The sequence below is a fragment of the Phyllostomus hastatus genome, unplaced genomic scaffold (genome assembly GCF_019186645.2).
Source record: "Phyllostomus hastatus isolate PE091 unplaced genomic scaffold, TTU_PhHast_1.1 phas_contig_58, whole genome shotgun sequence".
Taxonomy (NCBI): Eukaryota; Metazoa; Chordata; class Mammalia; order Chiroptera; family Phyllostomidae; genus Phyllostomus; species Phyllostomus hastatus.
Genome location: NW_025333916.1, coordinates 59,556,817 through 59,580,211, shown reverse-complemented (window position 1 = coordinate 59,580,211; position 23,395 = coordinate 59,556,817). Strand labels below are relative to the sequence as shown.

The window sequence follows — 23,395 nt, the reverse complement described above, 5'->3', positions numbered from 1 at the left end:
TAGCAGTTTGCTCAGACACAGTGGATTTTAGTGCAGTTTGCCATTTGCCTACATGTTATGGGGACTGGAGATTACCCGAGGCGAGGTTTCAGATCTCAGAAGTACTAGTTATTTATCACCTGTGCCATTTTTTTCTCTATATTCTGGCATTTGCATACTCACTGAAACATACAAGATCCAACTTTTTAAAAATTTTATTTTTCTATTACAGTTTATATTCCTTATTATTTTATAGTAGTCTCAGGTGTACAGCATAGTGGTTAGACAGTCATATACTTTACAAAGTGTTTGAACCAGTATTTTCAGTACCCCAGCTGGCACCATACATAGTTATTACAATATTATTGACTGTACTCTCTATCCTGTATTTTACATCCCCATGACTAGTTTGTAATGACCGATTTGTACTTCTTAATTCCTTCATCTTTATCTCCCAGTCCTCCAACCCCAACCCCCCTCCGCTCTGGTACCATCTGTCGATTCTCTGTGTCTATGAGTCTTTTTCTGTTCTGTGTGTTTGTTTATTTTGTTCTTTAGATTCCACATATAAGTGAAAACATATAGTATTTGTCCTTTTCTGTAAGACCCAACGTCTTAACAACCCCTTGTTTCTTGTGACAAAGATCCCCTGAGTATATACTCTTTTATTTCTAATGTTTTAAATATTAGAACATTAGAAATAATGTTTTGTAAGGGTATTCAGTAAATGATTCAAGTTTTGCTTTAAATACTTTCTCAAAAAAGAGATAGGAAGAGGTAATTAAGTAAATGACTGTTTGAACTTCGACGTTATTTCAATGCCCGTGAGGGTTTGCCATTCAGCAGGGCTAGTAGACACCACAGTCAGAAGTTCTAGGCAGCGTGTTCCTTTTTTTAAAAATTAAATTTATTGAGGTGCCATTGGCTAATGAAATCGTAGAGGTTACAAGTGTACAACTCTATGCTGCATCATCTGTGTGCGTCGCATTTACCACCCAAAGTCAGGTCTCCTTCTGCCACCATGCATTTGACCCCTTTACCTCTTCCTATCCCAGACCCCCGTCCTCTGGTAAACCACCACACCGTCCATGTGTCTCCTAGTTTCTGTTCCAGTCTCTCCGATCCGGTCGGAGGCCAGACTGAACCACCCCATCTGCATACAGATCAGGTTAGACCCTATTTTGATGTCCAAGGAAGAAGATTCAACACCCTTGGTTTAGCCCTTTGATGCTACTTTTTATGGGGTCTCAGTTGCATTCCCTGAAACTCTCCTCCCCCAGCTTACGTTTTAGGGAAGGCTCGGGAGACGCCGCTCCAGTGATTGCCGCCACGGTGACCCCAAACCATGGGGACACTCCGATGCAGACATTTTGGTATTGTCCTAGAACTTTTTGTTAAGTCTAGACATGGTAGCCCTTTTTAAGTATGTTAAATCGTCCTTACTTTAGTTGGAGTTTCGAAAAGTCAAAATGGCTTTTAAACAAAAGTCAAGCCGTGTTTAACAACATGCCAGTCATAAGTCGTACCACAGCAGCCCGAGTTTGCTGAGCGCATTCAGGAAAATAAAATATGTCTGGCGGTGTACATGACCTCCTGGCGTGTCTTCCAAAGCCACCGCTTTGATGTATTTACGGGAAGCATATTAATGTTATCGATAAAAGTGTAATTAATTCGTGATTTTAAAACAATGACAAAATAGTGCCTAGCGGGTGATTGGAGGATGTGTCCAGTGATCACATTCAGAGCGATCGCCTTTAAAGAAGGCGTCACTTCAGATTTGTACACGTGGAAGACCTATGGCATAATCTCTCTACCTTTTCTGCGTTCTCCCTTAACATCTTTTTTCCCAGCCAATTTGGGCATAGGAATCCCACTGCTGGCCAGCAACTTCATCAGCCCCAACATGACTGTTCACCTGCAAAGCGAAAATGGAATCCTGGGCTTGGTAAGATAGAAGTCAAAGTTTTATTTAGGTGATCTAGATGACGAGATATTCTGTATAGTGAAATCTTATGGCTGAGAGTTATCAGCTTCAAGTTCCCAAACGTATCTTTCTGTCTGTCATCACAATAAAATATTGAACTTCCCCCACAGATTGGGGGGAGCTGTGAGTTTGTAGGGTTGTATTTTCCATGGTAGACGGTCGTTTCCTGGGTGTGGGACTGCTCTTCTTTTGTCAGACCGCGGGTTCCCGTCTCCCCCGGGCGCTGCTTCAGAGAGACCTCGCGGGTTCCTCCTGCCCAGTGCGCTCTTTGTAACTCTCTTGTGCTTGGCCACGAATGAAGGTCATTGGCAATTCTCTGTGAAGCAAAATTCAGTGAGGCACTGAGTGAAAACCGCAGAGTAAGGTGTCTGTTTAGGGCAGGGACATTTTTCAACAGTTGATTGATTCAAAAAAGTCTTAGAAATTCTTCTCATCTAATTATTGCGTTAAGGCCCTGATGTCTAAAAGGGTAGAATTTTCTTTTCCTCAAAATTAACCTTCCAGATGAGCTCAGTGTTTTCATAGAATTTGGCTACAGTTTTTATTCAACATTATAATGAAAGTGAGAAGCAATTTTGCTTCCTGGGTGATATTTTTTAATTTAATTATTAGCTATGGCAGAGATTACTTATAGTTTGCCAATTTATAATATCCCTAATCTTTATTGTTCTTCAGTGACTCTCAACCACTAATGCAATAAAAATGGTACACATAGCAACTGTACATCTGGTATTTGAAATATCAGTAGTGATCATAGGCATAGCGTCAATAGTGATTCATTGAGGTAATAACCATGACCATTTTCAAAGACAAAAAGGATGTGTGTCTGAATAAAAGCAGATTCATGATGAAATCAAAGACATATTATTCATGAACCTCAGAGATTTCTGGAGTGATCAGTTCCCTCCCTTTGAAGATAGGGAAGTAAGACTATGGGAGTTACCCATGGTCAATGTTTAAAGGAAAATGTACATAGGTCTAAACATTAGCTATCACTTCAGTTTATTTAAAGAATAAATATTGGGTCCCCTAGAAAAAGTCTGTTGAATTGTTACAGCTAGTATGTTCTCATGCTTGGGCCTCTCATGCCTTTTTCTTTTCTCTTTTATCCTTTTCTCCCTTTTTATCCTTTTGATCAATGTATGTTATATTACAAAACCCCTTTCCCAATTCAAATAATTAGGGATGACTTATTAAAAGACATACAAAAAAAAACCTTACTGAGAATAAGCAGGCAAAGAGAAAGCAAAGGTTGCAAAACTTAGATGTTATGAGGTATAAAGTTAGAACCCTAAATTCAGATCTTTAGCTTCTGTATACCAAAAAGCGGAACCTTTGCCTGTCTGGGTCCTTCTAGCCAAATAATGCGTCCATTTAGTTTATATTTATTGATACCAAGAGGAACGTTTATAAATAACGTTAGATGCATTATAGGTAGTAAATAGATTCTTTTTGTTTTATGACGTGTATTTCTGATAACATTATGTTCAAACTTCGGTGATTTTTAGAAAACATTTTCATTAACCCAGTCACAAAGTTCTCAGCGTAGCAAAGACCAGTCAGTATGAGAAACAGCGCCGTGCATGCAAACAACAGAATTATTTCCAAAGATTCCCCTGCAGTCCTCTGACGCCGGTGTCCTGGGGTTGTTGGAGAACTCGCTCGAACGGCGGTGTTCGTGTGCGGTTCTGGGAGGAGCACGTCTCTTGCCAGCCGACGCTGACCATCTGCTTTGCTCGACAGGGCCCGTACCCATTACAAAGTGAAGTCGACGCGGACCTAATCAATGCAGGTAAACCCGCTAAATCGCGTGCTTTTCCAGCCTTTTCCTCGGCTGTGGATTCAGTTCTAGGCCGAACGCTAGCGAGGGGCTGCGCTGGATGCTTTGTCTTTCCCTGGAGCTTGTTCGCTGCAGTGCTCGGCCGAGGAGGGGAGACGGGCCTCCCAGGTCCCCTCCGTGCCCGGCTTCCTGTCGGAGGTCCGCTCTCATTTAGGGCGCACTGGGATAAAGGTGGAGCTCCGTGGAACCTCAAGAGCTGTTGGTGGCTCAGTCAGTCGGGGCCCTGGCTGTCAGTGGGAGGGTGAGAGGGAGGGACAGTTGACAGGGAATGGGCAAGGTCAGGGCGACCAGGAAAGGGTGGGTGAAGGACCACAGGGAGCCGCCGGGACCCCTGGGCAGGCCTCCAGGGGCAGCTGTCGGAGAGGGTCGGTCACCTGCCGGGGAGAAGAGCGCAGCCGTCTCGCTGCTGCCTGGGTGGGGGTCAGGGCACGGTCCCCCCGACTGGGTCTCCTGCTGGAACCTCCCCTGGGACCTTCCTGGGGAGCACCAGGCCCACCTTCTCTTGAGGAGAAGGGTGGGGGTGTGGATCCCCAGGGGCAAAAGAAAAGGCCTGGGGCCCTTTGTTATAGGAGCTACTCACTGTGTACTAGTCATCCTTAGGGTCAGAGAGCATCCCTCAAAGGTTCCAGGTGCTTAAGGGGGTGTCTGCCATGAAGCAGTGCCCAGGGACATGAGTAATAAATAGTTTCTTTGAATTAGGGACTCTACTACCCTCGTCACATCTTTGTTCCCACACTCAGATGCTTTTCCTTCTATTATTAGCATTTCAGTCGCCTAGAACCTAGGGTGGTGTGTGTGTAAGCAGCCTGGGGTAGGAGAGCAGGTGAGAGCCCCAGGCCCCAGGCCCCAGGCCCCAGGCTCCAGGCCCTGCGGCCACCGTGCTGGGGCTGAAGGTGATGCTTCGCAGGCGGCTGCATGTCAGGAGCTCATTTGCATGAGCTCTCAGTTACACCCTTCCAGCCCGAGCTTCTGTGCCCTTCCTTCACTCCCGTTCACTCTGCCCGTGAAGGAAGGAGCGTTAGCGCCGCCCCACACCCAGCAGCAGCCTGGGCGGCTCTCTGTGGAGGAGGACCCCGAGCGGGGCCCAGAGGCCAGCTGCCGAGGAGAATCGGGGTGTGAGACTCGGGATTCTTGGACACGAAACAGCTTCTGGTTGAACAGTCGAATCAGTTAACACAGCTCGACTCTGAAAGGTCCACCCTGGTAAAGCAACGGCATTTCACCAAGGCTGTAATTTAATTGTGCTGCGCCTTTTAGCAATGGCTCATTGATCTGTGAAAATATTTGCTGCTCGGTTTAATGAACTTGTGATGTTAGTGAGTTATTTGCAAAACGAGTAACTCCGTTTTCTAAATGTCGGGCTTGAGCTCATGGAACCCACTTTCCTTGGGAAAAAAAGAGTTCATTTTTTTAGTGACATTGTTGGATGGTGGGCGTATTTCTGAGGTTTAAAAGTGTCCCCGTCCCAATGATGTATGTCTCAACTTCTGAAACGTCATGTAGAATCTGAAACTGCTGTGTGAAACAGTGGTTCAGTGCTTTTGGGAAGCCACGCGGCAAATCAGGTTGATAATCTTGTAACTCTTTCATGGAAGTCCTCTCTGGGATTGATGCTGTTTTTGACTTTGGAGTTGTCCGAATTGGGGAGGAAATGCTCTGAGCTAGAGAATGCAAGGCCTGAATAGGCAGTTTCCTCAACTCCTCAAATTTGGAAATTACCTGAGAGATCAGGCCTTTTTTTTTTCTTTTTTTTTTGCGTTAATTTGAGAGGCTATATTTATACATGGCCCTTGAAATGAACATAGGGTTCTATTTCTGGGCAAAACCAGTGTATTAAGTTTTGAAATGAGAACTGTTTCTAAGGATCCTTGTTTCTAAATAACAGTCTCCTATGGTTATGTAAAAACGAGTCACCACTCTCAGCGCACTCTGGAGTGTACAGTGGACTCTATGTGTGCACAGCATTAGAGTCTCAAGCGACACCTCATTGTACAGGCTGGGGAACTGCATCCAGAGGCGTCAGTTGAGGTGCTCAGATCACATCGCTGGGGACTGGGCACACCCAGTCTTCTCCTTCCGGCTTCAGGACTTTTCTTCCTGTGCACGGCGCCTGCTCTCTGGAAAGCTGGGCTTTTTGGAGGTGCAGAAGGCAGCGATTAGGACATTCCAGAGGTCTTGCGGAGGTGTGCCGTCTCCCGGTGTAACTAAAAGTTTTCTAAATGCCCCATGTATGTTGTAGCTTTCACAGTAAGAGCATTTTGCATTCTTTTCTATTTCTTTCTATTTTTTTTCTGATTTTAATGTACAAGTAATGTAGAAATTACTTGCTGTTGATGCACACTGCTGTAGAAAAACCCATCGTGTGAACCTCATGGCTGTACACAGCCCTGACCCCTGCCTCGTGTCTCTAGAGCTGTGGTAGTTCTCAATGGGCAACACACCCAGGGCATTTGACAGCGTCCGGGGACATTTTCGATTGTCGTGCCTTGGTAGTATTATCTAGTGTTATTATTAGCATGTAGCGAGCAGAGGGCAGGGGAGCTGCTGACCACCCTGCGGTGACCAGAACTGCCCTGCAAGGAGTTCTCCACTCCAGAACATCGATCGTGCCGCGCAGGAGAAGCCCCGCTCTGTGGGCGTACGCGCCACACCCGGAGTCCCACAGGCCTGCGGACTCGGGCACACACCGCACAGCGTTCCGGGTCTCTGACGGTTGCAGCTGACCTTTCCAGCGTGGTCTTCCAGTGCGCCCTGCAAGGGTGCCTGGGCCCCCACAGGGCACTCCGGGGTCCGCTCTGGTCGTGACGGGCATGCCCCTGCTCTCCTTCCTCCACCCCGTGGCTCTTCCTGTGCCGTTCACCAGATTTCTTTTCGGTTTTGCTCTGTCTCCCAACTCTTTCTTGCCCAGCTCCTTGTTGGTAATTTATTTTCCTCTCCAAATCCTTCGGCAGCTTATTTGTGTGCGTGTCTCTCTTGCTGGACAGTATGCCCCCTTGCTAAAGGCCGCAGTTCTCCAGTGGAGCCCCAGACCCTCCGCATCAGCACCACCGTCCCCTTGGACTTGTTAGGAATGGGAAATGCTGGGGCCCCACCACCACATGCCTCCAGAATTATAAACTCTGGGAGCTGAGCTCAGCAGGCTGCGTTTTTACTAGCCTTCCATGTGATTCTGGTGGGGCTCAAAGTTGAGAACCATTAGTTGAGGGCATCTGTGTTTTGTTTGTAACACTTTTCAAGGCCCGTAGTGGGCATTGGCTTGGTGTGGAGTGAATGACTGGTTCAGTCCTGAGCTAAAGGAAGGACTTGTATAACTCATGAAATGAAGAAACTCTTTTGCTCAAGTATCATGAAAGAATGTAGCTTTTTATTTATTTATTTAAATACTTTATTGGTCTTTTTTTTAGAGCGAGGGGAGGGGAGAGAGAAAGAGAGGGATAGAAACATTGATGTGAGAGAGAAACATCAATCAGTTGCCTTGCGTATACGCTCCAACCGGGGACCAAACCTGCAACCCAGGCGTGTGCCCTGACTGGGAATTGAACTGGCGACTTTGTGGTCTGAGGAACAACGCCCAACGCACTGAGCCACACCAGTCAGGGTAGCATCTAGACTTTTACACACAGAAGAGTGGGAGGGGACAGGAGTCAATGAGGAAAGACCAAAGAAGAAAGCCCTTTTTCTTCAAGGTACCGACTGTATTACTAGTTATGGTTATATTTCTTGACTACATTTGGACATTGTATTTGAAAAGCATGGATTCGAGTTGAGGATATCTATTTTTGTTTAGATATTGGATGTTTAAAAATGCTGAAAATTAACTTTGTTCCTGAAGAATGCAATTTGTAAGATACCAGGACGCGTTATCAGGGGCCTGACAGCTTTCTTCATGAGAGCTGTTTCCTGGGCTGTTTCATAAAACTGTGCATCACGAACCACGTGGGGTGGGCGGGAGAGCTCTCAGCGTGGCTCTCCGGGTCTCCTGCACAGGATGGCTTCTATATCCTGTCAGCCAGTGGAAGGTTGCTATTTGGAAGTCAGTGTGATTTAAGACGTAGAACAAAGGAACTGAGGTTTTTCTGTTTCTCTGCTTTATTGTTCTACGAAATAGTCCTCCTTGCCTCTCCAGCTCACAGGATTGGTGACGAGCGGAATTTGCTGGACGTGGAACTCGTGTTAGGATAAGGTTCAGTTGTATTACGCCTGCCCTAAAACCTGGAGTTCACGGGCAGGCTGCATAACCCGTAAAAATCAGTTGCTTGGTCCCGTAGACCTTATTCCTCGAGGAGCAACACCGTTGTTTGGCGGGAGGATAATAAAAGCTAATGCTTCCGGAGCCCTTTCTCTGCGCCAGGCACTAGACAAAGGGCTTTGCGTGCATTACCTCATTTCATCCTCCAGATCTTATGTGCTGTCTAAAACCTCCTACTAACCACACCAGAAAGTATTTTCCAAAGCTTTTCAGCTTTTATGGTACTTTGAAAGATGTGCAAATGTTTCCCTTACGTAGAATCAAGCTCCTTTGGGGGATAAATATTTCAGCATTGTAGAAACAGTCTTACTCTTTCTCCATATCCGAGCTCAGATGGAGAGGGGGACCGATCTCCATCTGTGGCTTTCAGAGGAGACTCGAGAGGCTGCGTACAGCTGTGTTGCACAGCTGGGCATGGTCAGACCACCCCGGTCTTCTTGTGTCCAGGAGCCTTTCCCTAGTCCAGTCTTGGGATTACAACTTTTCTTCCCTTCCCTTTTGTCTGCCCTACTACCCGGGGGGTCGTGCACGGGATGTTCTCGCACAGCTGGCCCGTCTCTGGCACAGCAGCCTGTGAACACTCTTCTCTTGGGCGCCTGCTGCTCCGGAACAGGCCGGAAGTGGGTCACAAGAAGGAAGGAACCTAGGTGTGAGTCAGGTGATAGTATTGGTTGCGTGGGGACTGGATGACTTTGAAGGTCTTGCCCAGGTGTGAACTCTCATTATGAGAGAGGTCCTCTCCTCTTGGAAGTTAACATTCAAGATGTTTGCCAGTATTAGGATGTTATTGCCCAGTTTCATCCAAGTCCTAGGGTTTTACTAGAAACTTAGAGGACCAAGAGAGGAAAGACAAAGGGGAGAGGCAGTGAGAGCAACAGAGAGAGGGGGGGAGAGAGAGAGAGAGAGAGAGAGAGAGATATTGAGAGAGAGAGATTGAGAGATTGAGGTTGAAAGAGGAAATTCAGGCCCGATGATGTTAAGGAATTAGGTGGGTCCTCTCTTTCTATTCACTGGTTTTTAAGAAATAATTAAGGAGCATCCCTGGTAATCTTCCTTTCAGAATTGTATTTCTTCAGGGTTACTCCACCACCTCTTCGCTCCAATGACCATAGTAGCACTGGACTGTGGCAGGTGCCTCCCAGGGGCGGGGCTGGTGTCGGGGGCGGGGCTGGCATCGGGGGCAGGGCTGGTGGGAGTCCCGGAAGGGAAGGGGATAGGCAACAGGGATTGCATTGTGTAGAGAATTTCAAAACGACAATGAAATTAAAAGTTGGTCTGTTCTCCATTATCACCATGCAAGGGCAAATCTGAACAATGTTACTGATAAAATGACCCTCCCCACAGAGCTGACAGTTTCCACTGTGTCCCCCACACCCCAAACTGCCCCTGCATTTCGCTAAAGGGGGCCTTAGTTCCTTAGGAAACAGGAAATACTGACCCTTCTCTTCACCGTAATACTCTTAGAAATCTAATAGCCTCTTTCTTTTTTTTCCCTTTGGCACGCACGCACGCCTGTGTGTAGGCAAGGAAACAGTTACTGTTCTTCCAGGAGCCTCTTACTTCTCCAGCGATGAGTCATTTGCGATGATTAGAGGGTATGTAATAGCGGAGCCGCTGGAGTTTCACGCTGGGGCCCGGGCTGAGTCACTGGCTGTGTGAGCGAGGCTCTGAGACACAGACACATCTCCCCGCCAGAAAACCATCCTGGGCTTGTTCGGCTGCACCAAGATGTGAAATTACTCACTTCAAATGTTGCTGAGAGTTGGAACACCCAGGCTGCTGTTATTAAAAGAGCCCCCCGAATGGAATACGTATCTGTGTGCCAACTCTCGTGAAGTAAACATTTTTACAAGGTTTTTTCCTGAGGATCCTAACGTTTTCTGCAAACTGTTCATTTTCTAGTTCGTGTTTGCTTTCAAATCAAGCCACATTCTCCCTCACCGAAGGAAACAAGCTCGCTGTGTACACCTGTTTTTAATTTGTTTTTTTTTTGGAAACAATATAATCTTATAATTTTTTTAAAAAGAACTCTTAGTGGTTATTTCTCCACATCAGCTTGAGCTGGTATATTTGGAAATCAGGTGTTGGGCGGGAAAAAGCACATGTATTTTGGGGAATGTAGAATTATTTATTTTAATTGCTGGCAATTGCAAGTGAAAAAGGGACATAAAGGTTGTGGCGTTTGCCTTTCATCTCCTCTTCTCCCTCCTCAGAGGACATGTCAACCTGACGATGCTGGGAGCGATGCAGGTGTCCAAATACGGGGACCTGGCCAACTGGATGATCCCCGTGAGTAGACACTTTCTTCTTGTGAGAGATGCCTGGGCCAGAACACTTACTTTTGAAACATCAAGAAAAGTCACGTCAACTTGCTGTGAGAGTACAGTATGACTCTTTTAAAAATAAGGAAGATTTTAAATGTCTTTTTCTTATTTGAATCAAATTTTAATTAAGCAAACACTGAGAAACATTCAGCTTTGCCAGTCTACGATGTAGCTGGGACTATAAATAGGCAAGATCGGCCAAAGCAGAATTTTCCATAAAGAAACAGAGGTAAGGAAGATTTTAAAAAATGGCATAATTATATTCTGATAGAAGTAAGTAATACAAATATTTATCATAACTAGTTTTTTTTATAACTAACAAGAACAGTGAACACGTTTATCAGCTTTATGTTAATTCTGTTATTTTCTTATTCACAGTGAGTGATTAAAATCTTCTCTTGACTGGTCATCTGACCCCATAAGTAATCAATCACATTGTCTTCCATTATGGAAAACAAAACTTGGGATGTTCAGACATGCTTGTGATATGCAAATGGTTTTCATTTACTGATGATCTAAATCAAGGAAGAAATCTATTAGAATTAGCTTTGGGGAAAGGACTGCAGTGAGTTAATTTGGGAGTGTGGTTCATTCTCTGCAGTTATTGCTTTCAGACACTTGTGTGGAGGCCATAGTGAGCACGGGCCCAGGACCATGAGCTCATTTTGGCCAGGAGCTCCCATTACTCTACTGATGTGTATGTTTATATATTCCTGTGTGTTTCTGTGTAGCACCAGCTGAAAAGAATGTAGCCTACACTGAGGATCATATTCTATGATTTGAGAGGGTTTTTTTTTTTGAAATTTTAGATTTTTTCCTAATGATTTTCTGAGGGAAGTGCGTTAGTGTCGTTGATAAAAAAGCTAGAAATTGTGTTAGTTCAGCTCTTTTGATCTACCTCCTGAAATAATATTTTCAAATTTCAATAATTTTCACAGCTCTGGGTCTCAAACTTGGCTCTGTGTTTGAATCACCTGGGAGTTTTAAAAAAGTATTGACACCTGTGAGCCACCCCCAGAGCCTTCCAGTTATTTCATCTGGGATGTAGCCTGGGCACTGGGTATTTTCAAAGCAACCACAGTGATTGCAATATGTAACCAGGCTTGAGAGACAGGGTATTGACTGTGCCAGTCAAGATGGCAGCGTAGGTATACACGGCTCGCCTTCTCACACAGCCACATCAAAATTACAACTAAAATACAGAACAGCCATCACTCAGAACCATCGGAAATCAAGTTGAATGGAAGTCTGACAACTACGGAACTAAAGAAACCACATCCATCCAGACTGGCAGAAGGGGCGCAGATGGGGAACACGCTGGTCCCTCACCCACGTGTGGTGGATAAAAATCCAGGAAGGATATCTTGGGAGCGAGGAGTCCCAGCCCCACACTAGGCTGCCCAGCTCAGGGTTCCAGTGCCAGGAAGAGAAGTCCCCATCACTTCTGGCTGCAAAAATGAGCAGGGGTTGAGTCAGTAGAAGAAACTTCTGGAGTCCCAAGCAGTTCCTTTTGAGGAACCCACACACAGACATACTCAGACTCATTTTCTCTGGGCTCTAGCGCTGAGTTAGCAGCTTGAAAGACACCAGTGACAAAAGGGGGTTGGGGAGGGAACTAAAGTATCTGGCATTGCTTTAGGTGAGAGCCAGGGGACAGCTTTCTCCCAGAAAGAAAGCAGGAAGAGGCCATTGTCCCTTTTCTGAACCCTCCCCCACAGAGCCACAGAGCTGGAAGGCTGGTGCTGTATCTGAGACTCCATCAAACTGCCTAACACTGTTTGCCCCACCCTGGCTATCTATAGCCACTCCTTTCCACCCAACTTATGGGCCTACCCAAGCTGCTTTTCCATATGAATGTCTGGTTTTGACTCATGCCTCACAACTTCTGAAATTCTCTCATACAAGCAACAGCCAGCCTCTGTGTGTCTCCAGCCTCTGACACCATGCTAAATGGCCTCAGGCCCAGCACTGGCAGCAGCTAGCCTAGCGCAGCTTGGCTTTGCCTGGGAGTCTCCAAGCCCAGCACAAGTAGCAACCATCTCAAATTGCTTTATAGCTTAGGTGGGGTGGCCCCAGGCAGAACAGGTGGGTGCTGACCTTGGTGTACATGACCCAGGAAACCCCAGAGTGCGCATGCCCAGTGCACAGCTACAGACCACATTGGAGCACTGCCACCCTGCCCCTGCACAGCTGATCCTCCAGGGAGGGCAGAAGTCAGTGGTCAGTGGTCACAGCCAGCCCTTGAAGCTGACAGGTCCGGGTAAGTCCCTCTCGTTGACCTGCCAACAGCAATCAGGGCTCAACTACAAGAGGAGGGTGTACTCAGCCCACACAAAGGGTGCACCTCAAGTACCCAGCTTGGGTGATAGAGGAGGCTGTGCCAGCAGACTCTATAGGACACCTCCTACATTAGGCCACACTACCAAGACAGGAAGACCCAGCAGCTCTACCTAATACATAGACACAAACACAGGGAGGCAGCCAGAATGAGGAGACAAAGAAACATGGTCCAAGTGAAAGGACAGATCAAAACTCCAGTAAAAGAGCTAAACAAAATGGGGAGAAGCAATCTATCAGATGCAGAGTTCAAACCACTGGTTATAAGGATGCTCAAGGAAATTAGTGAGGTCCTCAACAGAATAAAACATATCCGGTCAGAAACAAAGGATACATTGATTGAAATAAAGAACAATTTATAGGGAAACAACAGTAGAGTGGATGAAGCTGAGGATCAAATCAATGATTTAGAACATGAGGAAGCAAAAAACAACCAATCAGAACAACAAGAAGAAAATTCAAAAAAACCAGGATAGCACAAGGAGCCTCTGGGACGATGTCAAACGTTCCAACATTCGCATCAGAGGGGTGCCGGGAGGAGAAGAGAAAGAGTGAAAAATTGGAAATCTATTTGAAAAAGTAATGAAAGAAAACTTCCCTAATTTGGTGAAGGAAGTAGACATGCAAGTCCAGGAAGTACAGAGTCCCGAACAAGGTGGATGCAAAGAAGCCCACTCCAATAATACACATCAAAATTGAAATGCCAAAGGTTAAAGATAAAGAGAGAATCTTAAAAGTAGCAAGAGAAAAGCAATTGGTTACCTACAGGGGAGTTCCCATAAGACCGTCAGCTGAGTTCTCAAAAGAAACTTTGCAGGCAAGAAGGGATTGGCAAGAAATTTTCAAAATTGTGAAAAGCGGGACCTGACCTACAGCTAAGATTGCTCTACCCAGCAGAGAAAATAATTTAGAATCAAAGGGCAGATAGTTTCCCAGACAAGGAAAAACTAAAGGAGTTCATCATCACTAGACCATTATATGAAATGTCAAAAGAACTTACTTAAGATAAAGAAGATAAAAACTATGAACAATAAAATGGCAATAAATACATATCCATGAACAATTGAATCTGAAAAACAAACTAAGCAAATAAGAAGAACAGAGACAGAATCGTGGATACAGAGAGCGTTTTGATGGTTGCCAGGTGGAATGGGTGTGGGGGGGGGATGGGTGAAAGTTGAGGGGATTAAGAAGTACAAACAGGTGGTTACAGAATAGCCATGGGGATGTACAGTACAGTACAGAACAGGAAATGGAGCAGCCAAAGAACTTACACACGTGACCCAGGGACATGGACAAAGGTGTGGGATTGCCTGAGGGAGTGGGGGTTACTGGGTGGAGGGGGGCGGAAGGGGAAAAATCGGGACAACTGTAATAGCATAATCAATAAGATGTAATTTAAAGAAAAAAGAAACAGTATATTAAAGAATGATCATAATTCATATTTAAAATGTAAAGGAAAATATGGTCGACCCATGGATAGCAGTCATCATCTAGCAATTGAGAGCAAGAGCCCTATCGTGAGACAGACCTGTGTTAAAGTCCTGTTTTTGTCTCTTGCTATCTCTGTAACGTGAAGCAGGGGCCTGTGTCTCCTCGTCTATAACACAGGAGTGATAGGATGGTGCCTACTTACAGGACCATATAAAGGAATAAGTGATGTAATACGTGCAAAGTACATATCAGAGAGCTCGAACATGGTACATGCCACTAAGTAAGACAGTTGCTATTACTTGATAAATTCAGAGGAGGAGTTGGGGATCCCTGGCAGAGAGGGAGTAATGGCATTGGTTGCCGTGGACAGAAGTAGTAGAGGTTTAAATGTCTGTTTTATTGGACTGTTACTGAGGTTCGAAATCAGTCCACACAGTGGCCCTGGGTATGTGGCAAACACATACTTAATCCATTGTTGCCTTCAGGGAACTTAAGCCTCTTTGAAAAAGTCGGGATACAATTTGTTTATGAGACGGTTCAGCAGGCGGCGAGGCTGGAAGCTCTCACAGTGACAGCATGCATCATGGAGTTGTCATTTGTGGAGGAGATTTTACGACGTGCATCCCAATTTTCATATCCTGTTGGGATTCCTGTGAGTGATGAGAACATCAGCGTTTATTACTTTTGGCTTTTCTTAGTGCGGTCTTGCACTAACGAGCTTCCAGAGAACTGGACCCAGTCGGGCGCCAATCAGGATCACCGGCGGTCTGCAGGACACTGAGGAAAATTAGGCATCAGAAGTGGAACACATTAGGTTTGTGTCCGGTTCCACTCTTTTGGGAATGGAAGCTGGTGGTGTCTCGTGATGAGCATTGCTTTAGCAGCTGGTAATTATTTCTTGGCTTCTTGGTAGGTGATGCACTATGTGTATGTTTAGTTCTGTTGGATGCAAGATAGCTTAAGGATCCAAGGCCATGCATGGTCTTCAGTTTGGAAGAAATCTGATTTGGATTTGGGCTCTACCCCTTACAAATGGTACAACCCGGAGTATATGTTTTTGTTAGGAGCAAACAATGAAAAGTGAACACTAAAAACTTTATTATTTTCATCTTCTCCAGTGCACTTTTGCTTAACATTAAAGAGGGAATATTTCCCTTAAAATACATTCATATAACAAGACTATATTTTACAGTCATTAGTTCACCTACTTACCCTAAGTTCATGTTCAAGCACCCAAAATTAAACTCTTGAGGACTGATTTCTCATTCTTAATTGGCTATGGTATGGATAAGGTGCAGTTTTAGCCCCCTCATATAGTTTCATTGCATAGTCTATTTCTAGTTGTCCCAAAGATTTATGTTGATTTATAAAATTTAGGTATATATTTATTGCAAAATCTGGCAGTGGAAAAGCTGCAGAGTTCAGCTTTATGATATCACTTTTCACTTGTATCTTTTTACTGGGTTTAATAATCTTGTGATTGGTTGTGAAGTCTTGAGTTTTTCTGCATCGCGTCATTCCCATTAATCATTGCGCTGCCAGAGCATAATAAACATAAAGTTTTTTTAATCTACTTTTTAAAAAGATTTTATTTATTTATTTTCAGAGAGGGGGGAGAGAGAGAGAAACAGAGAGAGAGAGAGAGACAGAGGGAGAGAGAGAGAGAGAGAGAGAGAGAGAGAGAAACATCAATGTGAGGTTTCTGAGGGCTGTGGCCTGCAACCCAGGCATGTGCCCTGACTGGGAATTGAACCTGTGATGCTTTGGTTCACAGCCCACGCTCAATCCACTGAGCCACGCCAGCCAGGGCATAATAAACATAAAGTTTTAAGACAGGCAAATGGTGTGGTTGCTGTTTGTCTTACTCTTTAATCGCTTCTTAGTATTCAGCGTGTGTCCCATGTACACACAGATTCTTAAACATTTTGCCCTGAGCATCTGAAGAGGGAAAACTTAACAAGACAGCACTTGGCTTCTCCGAGTTCCCTGATGATCATGTTGGTGGTAAAACCCAGGCAAGTGACGAAGACAGACGTGGAAGGATGTGCAGTTGTAGAATCTACATTCAGATCTGCTCTGGCTTCCCTAGTGCCTATTTTTGAAAAACAGCTGCCACGGACTGTGGACTCGTAAAGGGAAGCGGATGTGTGTTATCAGCGGTGGGGGCTGGTTATGGAGAAAGGCCCCCCCCCCAAGGCCCCCAGGGCAGAGCTGCTGTTCGAGAAGCACTCAGCAGCGGGGGGAGGGGTGGGGTCACCACTTCTACGTGGGGGGAGCTGAAATGAGGGATTCTGAAGACAAAGGAGAAGAGGATCTTTTGGTGCCTTTTCCCCTGACATTTTTCATCTCTTTGTGCATTTTTTTTAAAGATTTTATTTATTTATTTTTAGAGAGGGAAGGGAAGGAGAAAGAGAGGCAGAGAGAAACATCAATGTGCGGTTGCTGGGCGTCATGGCCTGCAACCCAGGCATGTACCCTGATTGGGAATCGAACCTGCGACACTTTGGTTCGCAGCCCACGCTCAATCCACTGAGCTACGCCAGCCAGGGCTCTTTGTGCATTTTAAGAGTAAATACAAATTCATGTCATAGTCACGCGTGCTACCTGTGCGAGGGCGCAGCATTGACTTGGCCTTCTAGTTACGCTGTTTTAAAGAAGCAAACTTCCTAGTTGTCTTACTTGTACAGTCGAGATGGTTTGTGTCCAAGATTCAATCTGGTGGCTTTGTTGCATCAATTGTAGTCTAAATATTAAATCTGCAGACACAGACAGCGATATATAAAGATTATAGTATAAAGATATAGACATTAGTATATATAGTGTTTTAACATTATCGGTGCCTTGTTCACCGAGCACTAATTCTCAGGAAACCGCAAACCGTGGCTAAGGAAAAAGGACAGGCAGAAAGTATGTATGTGATGGTATGATGCTTTCACACGTCTTCAGTGATGCTTCTGCCTTGTGGGTGGAATGTAGGGGAAAGTGCACAGAACTTGGGTATTAATTAGACTTGAGCTCAGATGCTGATTCTGTCCCTAACTGGGGGTGCGGCAAGTTACTTCATCTTACTCTGCTCGTTTGCAAAATGATAATATTTAACTCCTGTGCTTGTTGCGTGGATTAAATTAGTCTGTTCACTCAATAAACATTTGTTAGGCGTATATTAAAGGCCATGAACTGTTTTTGCCTCCTGAAGATGCAGCAGTTAACAAGACAGATTACATTCTCCACATTTATGAAGCTAATATTTTTAGCAGGGGTCTGCAAGTAAGGGCCTATGGGCCAAATCTGGCCCTCTGTCTGTTTTTGTAAATAAAGTTTTATTGGAACATAGCCATATTTACATATGACCCTTAGCTGTTGAGTTGCATAGTTGCAAGAGACCGTATGATCTGCAAAACCTAAAATATTTACCATTTAGCTCTTTATAGAAAAGTTTGCCAACTTCTGCCATAGATCATTGATTTGAAACCTTTTTTATTTTCCAGTATAAACTTGTACTGCTGTGAATTTCTCTGTAAGCACATATTAGTGACATCCCACAAATTTTTATAGGTTGTGTTTTCATTTTCATGCTCCTCAAAAATATTTTCAAAGTTCCCTTGTGATTTTTTTATGACCTATTTGTTATTTAGAAGTGTGCCATTTAATTCCCAAATATTTGGTGATTTTTCCACAAAACTCCATGTTAATTTTTAGTTTAATTCTCTTGAGGTCAGAGGATATACTTTATCCTCTGATAAAAATGAAAAGCATATTTTCATTGTTTTGAACTTGAGATTTATTTGTGGATCAGAATAGAGCCTAGCTCAGTGACTGCTCCATCTGTGCCGGAAAGGAACAGGGCCAGAGTGTTCTGCCACTGTCAGTCCGGTCACGTAGGCAGATGGGGCTGTTCAAGTGTCCCTGTCCTGTCCGTTACTGAGAGGAGTACTGAAACCTTCAGCTATAACTGTGCATTGTCGACTTCTCCTTTCAACTGTGTCACATTTTTCTTCTCGTGTACTTGAGTTCCATTACTAGTTCCATTAGTACACATTTAAGATTGTTATGTTCTGTGAACAAATTGACTCCTTTTTCATTATATACCTCTTTATCTCTGGTAATATTTCTAATTCTGTGTGTACTGTCTGATATTAATATAGTCATTCTGGCGTGGTATATTTTTCTGTTTTTCTCCTGCAGCCTACCCACATCTTTATATGTTAGTGAGTTTTTGTAGTTAACATGAAGTTAGGTTTTGCTCTTTTATCCAGTTTTGTAGTCTCTGACCTTTAATTGCAGGCCTAGGCCATCTACACTTTCTGTAACGATCAACATGATTAGGTTTAGTTCTGTCAGCAAATAATTTCCCTCCCGTTGCCCATTTGTCCTTTTTCTTTAATTTTTTTTTCCTGGATCAGTTAACTATTTATGATGACTCCATTTTATCTTCACTATTGACTTATTTTCTTACTCTTTTAGTGGTTCCTGCAGGGTTTATAATAAACATGTTTTATTTATCATAGTCTACTTCAAGTAATATTATATGACTCTACATATAATGTAGGAACCATCCAAGTATAAACTTCTGTTCTCTGTTCCTATCTTATTTGCTATTTTTGGTTCTATATGTTATTTTGCATGTGTTATAAACCCCACGATACTCTGTTATTTTTGTTCAGTTCTCTCTGAAAGATATTAATAAAGGGGAAAATTGTGTATTTGGTATATTTGCTTTATATACTGTAACTCGTAGTATACTTTGCACAGTTTCCCAACCAGTTTGCTCTTTCCTGCACTTCTGTGCATCCGTCCAGATTGCCACCCGACGTGACTGTCCATCTGCTGGAAGGCCGTCCTTTGGAGTTCCTTGCAGTGCAAGTCTGTAGAGGTCACTCAGCTGATTCTTCCTTTCAGTCTCTTCTGTGAAGCTTGCTTGAGGTTAGCGGGGGGCAGCCCTTAGTTTCAGTCTAATTTGCCCCAGCACTAAGGCGATGTCTTCCGAGGACTCCGCCTGCTGCCCCCGTGTTGTGCGTGCTGTGCGGCCTGCCCCCACGGACTAGCGAGAACGTGAGCCGTTCTCCGAGATGGGCGAGTGCTGGATGTCGTCTGCCTCCTGCTTCATTCCCGGCCTTGGCTCGTTTCTTCCCATACAGTCAGTCACACACCAGTCCTCCGCCAAAGACTCGAGGTGAACGCTTTGCAAATCTCACGTGTGCTTGCTGCCCGCCCCCTCTTCTCTGTAGCAACCTCCTGTCTGACATTTTGCTTTGGTCTTGCCGAACCCAACGAGCCTGCTGCGGTCCAGCTGGGTTCCCTCCCTGCGCTGCAGCCTGCGGGCTCTCTCCTGGAGGAAGAAGGAAGGGTGGGGAGCCGCAGACCCACACACACCGATGGGCTTCCCGCGTCCCACTACACAGCCCTTCTCTGCCTGTGGCCCAGTGTCAGAAAGCTGCTTTTCCGTATGTTTTCGCCTGGCGTTTTAAATTGTTGAATACCATTAATAACATTTCTGAACTTATGTCATTATATGTTTTTTGGATGATTTTTTTTCATTGTATAAATCCCCCAAAGTAGAATATCTAGGTTAAATTTTTAGTTTTTTTATGCATATTGAATCACTGTCCAGAAAAATCACTTTAATTCACACACGGTTTGCTCTCTATTACCAACACCAGCCTCAGCTTTCTTTTCGCCCATTGCAGCAGGTCCTCGAGTAATGTTTTGTCATAAAGTTGATGAGACGCTTTAGGGACTTAACTTCTGTTTATATGCATTAGCCTGTGGTATAATTGGTTTCATTTTATGTGACTTTGCTTACAGTCGCAAAGCCGACGACGTTAAGTGAGGATTTACTCTAGTCTCTTCTGCTATTCAGCGTTTCTGGAGAAGCCGCTGTCTGCACCTGTTTAAGGAGCCCGGGCAGAGCTTCCTCTGCTGGAGGGGCCCTTCGTCCTCTTCTGGTCTGCCCTGCCCACCTTCCTGTTCGCTTTCAGCAGTTACTGCTTGTCAGACGTCAGTGCTGCTGTCTTTGGTCATTTAGAAGGCGTGCTCAGGGTGACTGTTCTCCGTGTCAGTGCATGTGTCTGAATAGACCAGCCAGGAGAAGCATGTGGGTGATGCGCTTTCTGTGTCCACTATATTGAACAAGCTCCACATGGGGCCTGAAATCAAAACACAGCTATTTTTACCTTGTGCGGCGCCTTTAACTTTGTGCAGTCAGGGACGCTTTCCCTCTGCGTGACATTGCAGCTCCTGCTTAGATGAGAGACTGCCATCGGGCCGCTAACTCACAAAGTCCGTCCTCATTCAGGGGCTGGAGGGCCCAGGGCAAAGGTGAGCGCGCACGCTTCAATGTGCGTTCGGAAGCGGCGCATCTGCTCACTCGCATGCCCCAGCCCCCAGCGAGGGTCAGGGCGGGCCGCCCACATCAGGGGAAGGTTGCTGGAGTTCTTTTACTTTTTCTTTTCACTCACTGCCTCCCCTCACTCGCTGCTTAGCACCCACGAGGGACAAAATTCAGGAGAATGGGGGGGGGTGAGGTCATAGGGCAGGACAGTTCTCACGTGGCTGGTGACTGGTCGTGCTCTGAGCTGGCTCCATGCTCCCAGGCCCTTGCAGGTGTTTAAAGCTGATCTCTTTCTCAGTGTGTGTGTGTGGGGGGAGGGGTCTTTGGAGACCCCCTTCTCGTCCTCTTCTGCAATACCTGCCCTGATGGATGGACAGTGGCTGGATGCTTCCCCACCAACCCCTGGTTTTCCCGTGCTCCACTTCAAACGTAGACTCTCACCGATAAGGTCCTCTCTTCTTTCTGGGGCACCACCCTGTTGAGAAAACATTAAAGCATGTTTGGTCTGGCCCTCTCCCACACAGTCCACGTCTGGGAAGCACGCACACATTTCTTATCCCGCCTTGCATGGAGTATGGTGACTTCCTTAAAACAGTCTCGGCAGGGTTCTCAGGAGGACTCAGGCACGCCTTTCCCCAGTCGCGTCCTGGCTCTTCTCCGGCGGGCGGGATGGTCTGGCGGTGTTGCTCCGGCTCTGGGGGCTGTCAGGCGAGTGAGGAGCAGGAGGGTACTTGCCCTTCTCCTGGTTGATGGGGCCGGGGCGGGTGGGGGTAGGATCACAGGATACTTTGCATCAGCACCCTTCACACAGAACCCTCTGCTATTGCCCATACCTGCACTCCTTGATCTTACCAAGGGTCCCGAGCCTCTTGGAACTTGTTTCTGACCATTATTTTTCCCTGTAAATTCTGCACCTGAGCATACTGGTATCTCATGGCTGTCACGTCTGAACATCAGTCAAAACGGAGATGAAAGCATTTCCAGCTTAACGTGTGGTTACTGCCACGTTTGCTCGTTTCTGTGCTCTCGTGGTTCTCCCTAGGAAGCTCGTATTCAGCTAAGCCTTTGTGCCTGGTGAGGTGTCTTCTGTGCAGGGCCCCTGCACAGCAGGGCCACCCCGACGGCCACCTGAGACAGAAGAGGGGCCGTGGGAGAACCCAGCCCAGTCCTGCTCCTTCTACTGGAGAGGGAACACCGCCCGACCAGAGGACCACCCTTCGCTGCCTGTGCTGATGACAGACACACTAGGCGTTTGCAGAATTCCCGAGAGCAAAGAACGGTTCCTTCTTTCACAGCAACTTAACCAGTAGGAATATATGTTAAAAAAAAAAGACAACTTAGGGAAATGGATGAATGTAGTGTTGTTGCCGTTCTTTACTCGGACACTGTGTTTGGCTATCCCCAAATAATTTTATTGATCATTATCTGGGAAACATTATGTTGAAAACTCACTCTCAGTTTCATGATTTACACCCACTATTTTTCAGACTAAAAGAATTCTTACAGATGAACATGTCTGATAGGTTAATTTCACAAGGAAAATTTGTCTTGGAGGATTCTGTTGAGGATTAAAAGCTATGATTAAGGTTTAAAAGCTACAGGTAAATAATAAATGTAATACTGTTCTAAGGAGGGAACTCACAGCTATTAAGCATATGCCACTGTCCTGGTACTGTGCTATTTAGCTGTGTATTTATTGTCGTTTAATCCTTACAGAACACTGCAAGTTAAATATAACTGTCCTGTTAGTACAGGTGGAGAGAGTCAGGCCACGAGAGTTAGGTATCCAAGTTTACCACGTAGCAAGTTATGAAATGCGGACTTGATCACAGTCTCTTTCGTCTTACGTACTTTGCGTTTTGTCACGAGGCTCCTTTTGGGGGTATTTAACTAATGCCTTTCATGATGGAAGCAAAACTACCTGCATAATAAATAAAAATCCATGCAGCGTTTCTGTCAACCCGATAAACAATTGTTTCATTGTGTGGGGTCTAGCCCATTGCAGTGGGGAGGGTACCTGGGGCTTTGGAAGGCGCTGGATTGACTGTTTGCGCGTTCTACGTTTTATCATTTTTTAAGCGCTCACTCAGATTCTGAAGTCTCCACTGCTTCATCAGCTGTAGTTAACATAATCTCCTATATGAAATATTTTAACCATTTTATTTATTCATTTTGTTTTTTACAACCTTCCGATAGGAGAGCTCTTTGGAAGAGTTCAAGCCCTCTACTAGAATCTTTAGATAATTAGCTTTCAGTGCTTCTTAAATGAAATACATTGAAATGTAACTGTAGAAATGTGGGAATCATTACAAAGGGGAATGCTAAATAGAAGTTAAAAAAAGATTAAAATTGAGATCAGAAAGAGACAATAGCAAATCCATTAGCGAGTCATCTCACTCCCCCTAGGTCCCCACAAATGTTGATCTTTCAGGGAAGCAAAGGGACGCGAGGATGTGAAACAGACTATTCCTTCCGGCATGTCTCAGTTCTCCGAGGTCTTAAAGAGGCTTTCGTCTTTTGATTGTTATCTGAGTCTGTTTGTGCTCTGGAGGGAAGGAAACGTTTTTCTCCTTGCCGTGTTTCATTTGACGTGCTCATGAGCAACTGCTTAACGCGGTGAACTGTGTTCGCTGGAACTCACAGGTGTCAGACCCAGGGACCAGCAAGGCCGGCGACCTCCCACCCGACCGCGTCCAAGCCGAGGGGCTGCATAGCTTCCCGTCAGCGCCTGTGATAATCTCATCACTTCCTCTGCATCTCCTCCGGTGTTAGAACAGACTTCTGTGCATAGATTGGGTGTTTGGTCATCTTTTCTTTTTTTTCAAATCAATCAATCAATCACTCTATCTCCTTATTTTCTCTTCCCCTCCTTTCCCGACATCCCTTCTCCTTCCTCTCTTCCCCCTTTACGGAGAGA

General features: G+C 45.2%; 1 protein-coding gene across 1 annotated transcript in view; it reads left to right on the top strand.

Moving 5' to 3' along the window:
- OXCT1 (3-oxoacid CoA-transferase 1) overlaps positions 1-23,395 on the top strand; it is a 125,737-nt gene that overhangs the window by 58,690 nt on the left and 43,652 nt on the right. The window contains exons 10-13 of the mRNA XM_045847765.1: positions 1,830-1,924; positions 3,707-3,755; positions 9,575-9,647; positions 10,266-10,341. Coding sequence (XP_045703721.1) covers positions 1,830-1,924; positions 3,707-3,755; positions 9,575-9,647; positions 10,266-10,341 — 293 coding nt within the window. The remainder of the gene's footprint in view (positions 1-1,829; positions 1,925-3,706; positions 3,756-9,574; positions 9,648-10,265; positions 10,342-23,395) is intronic.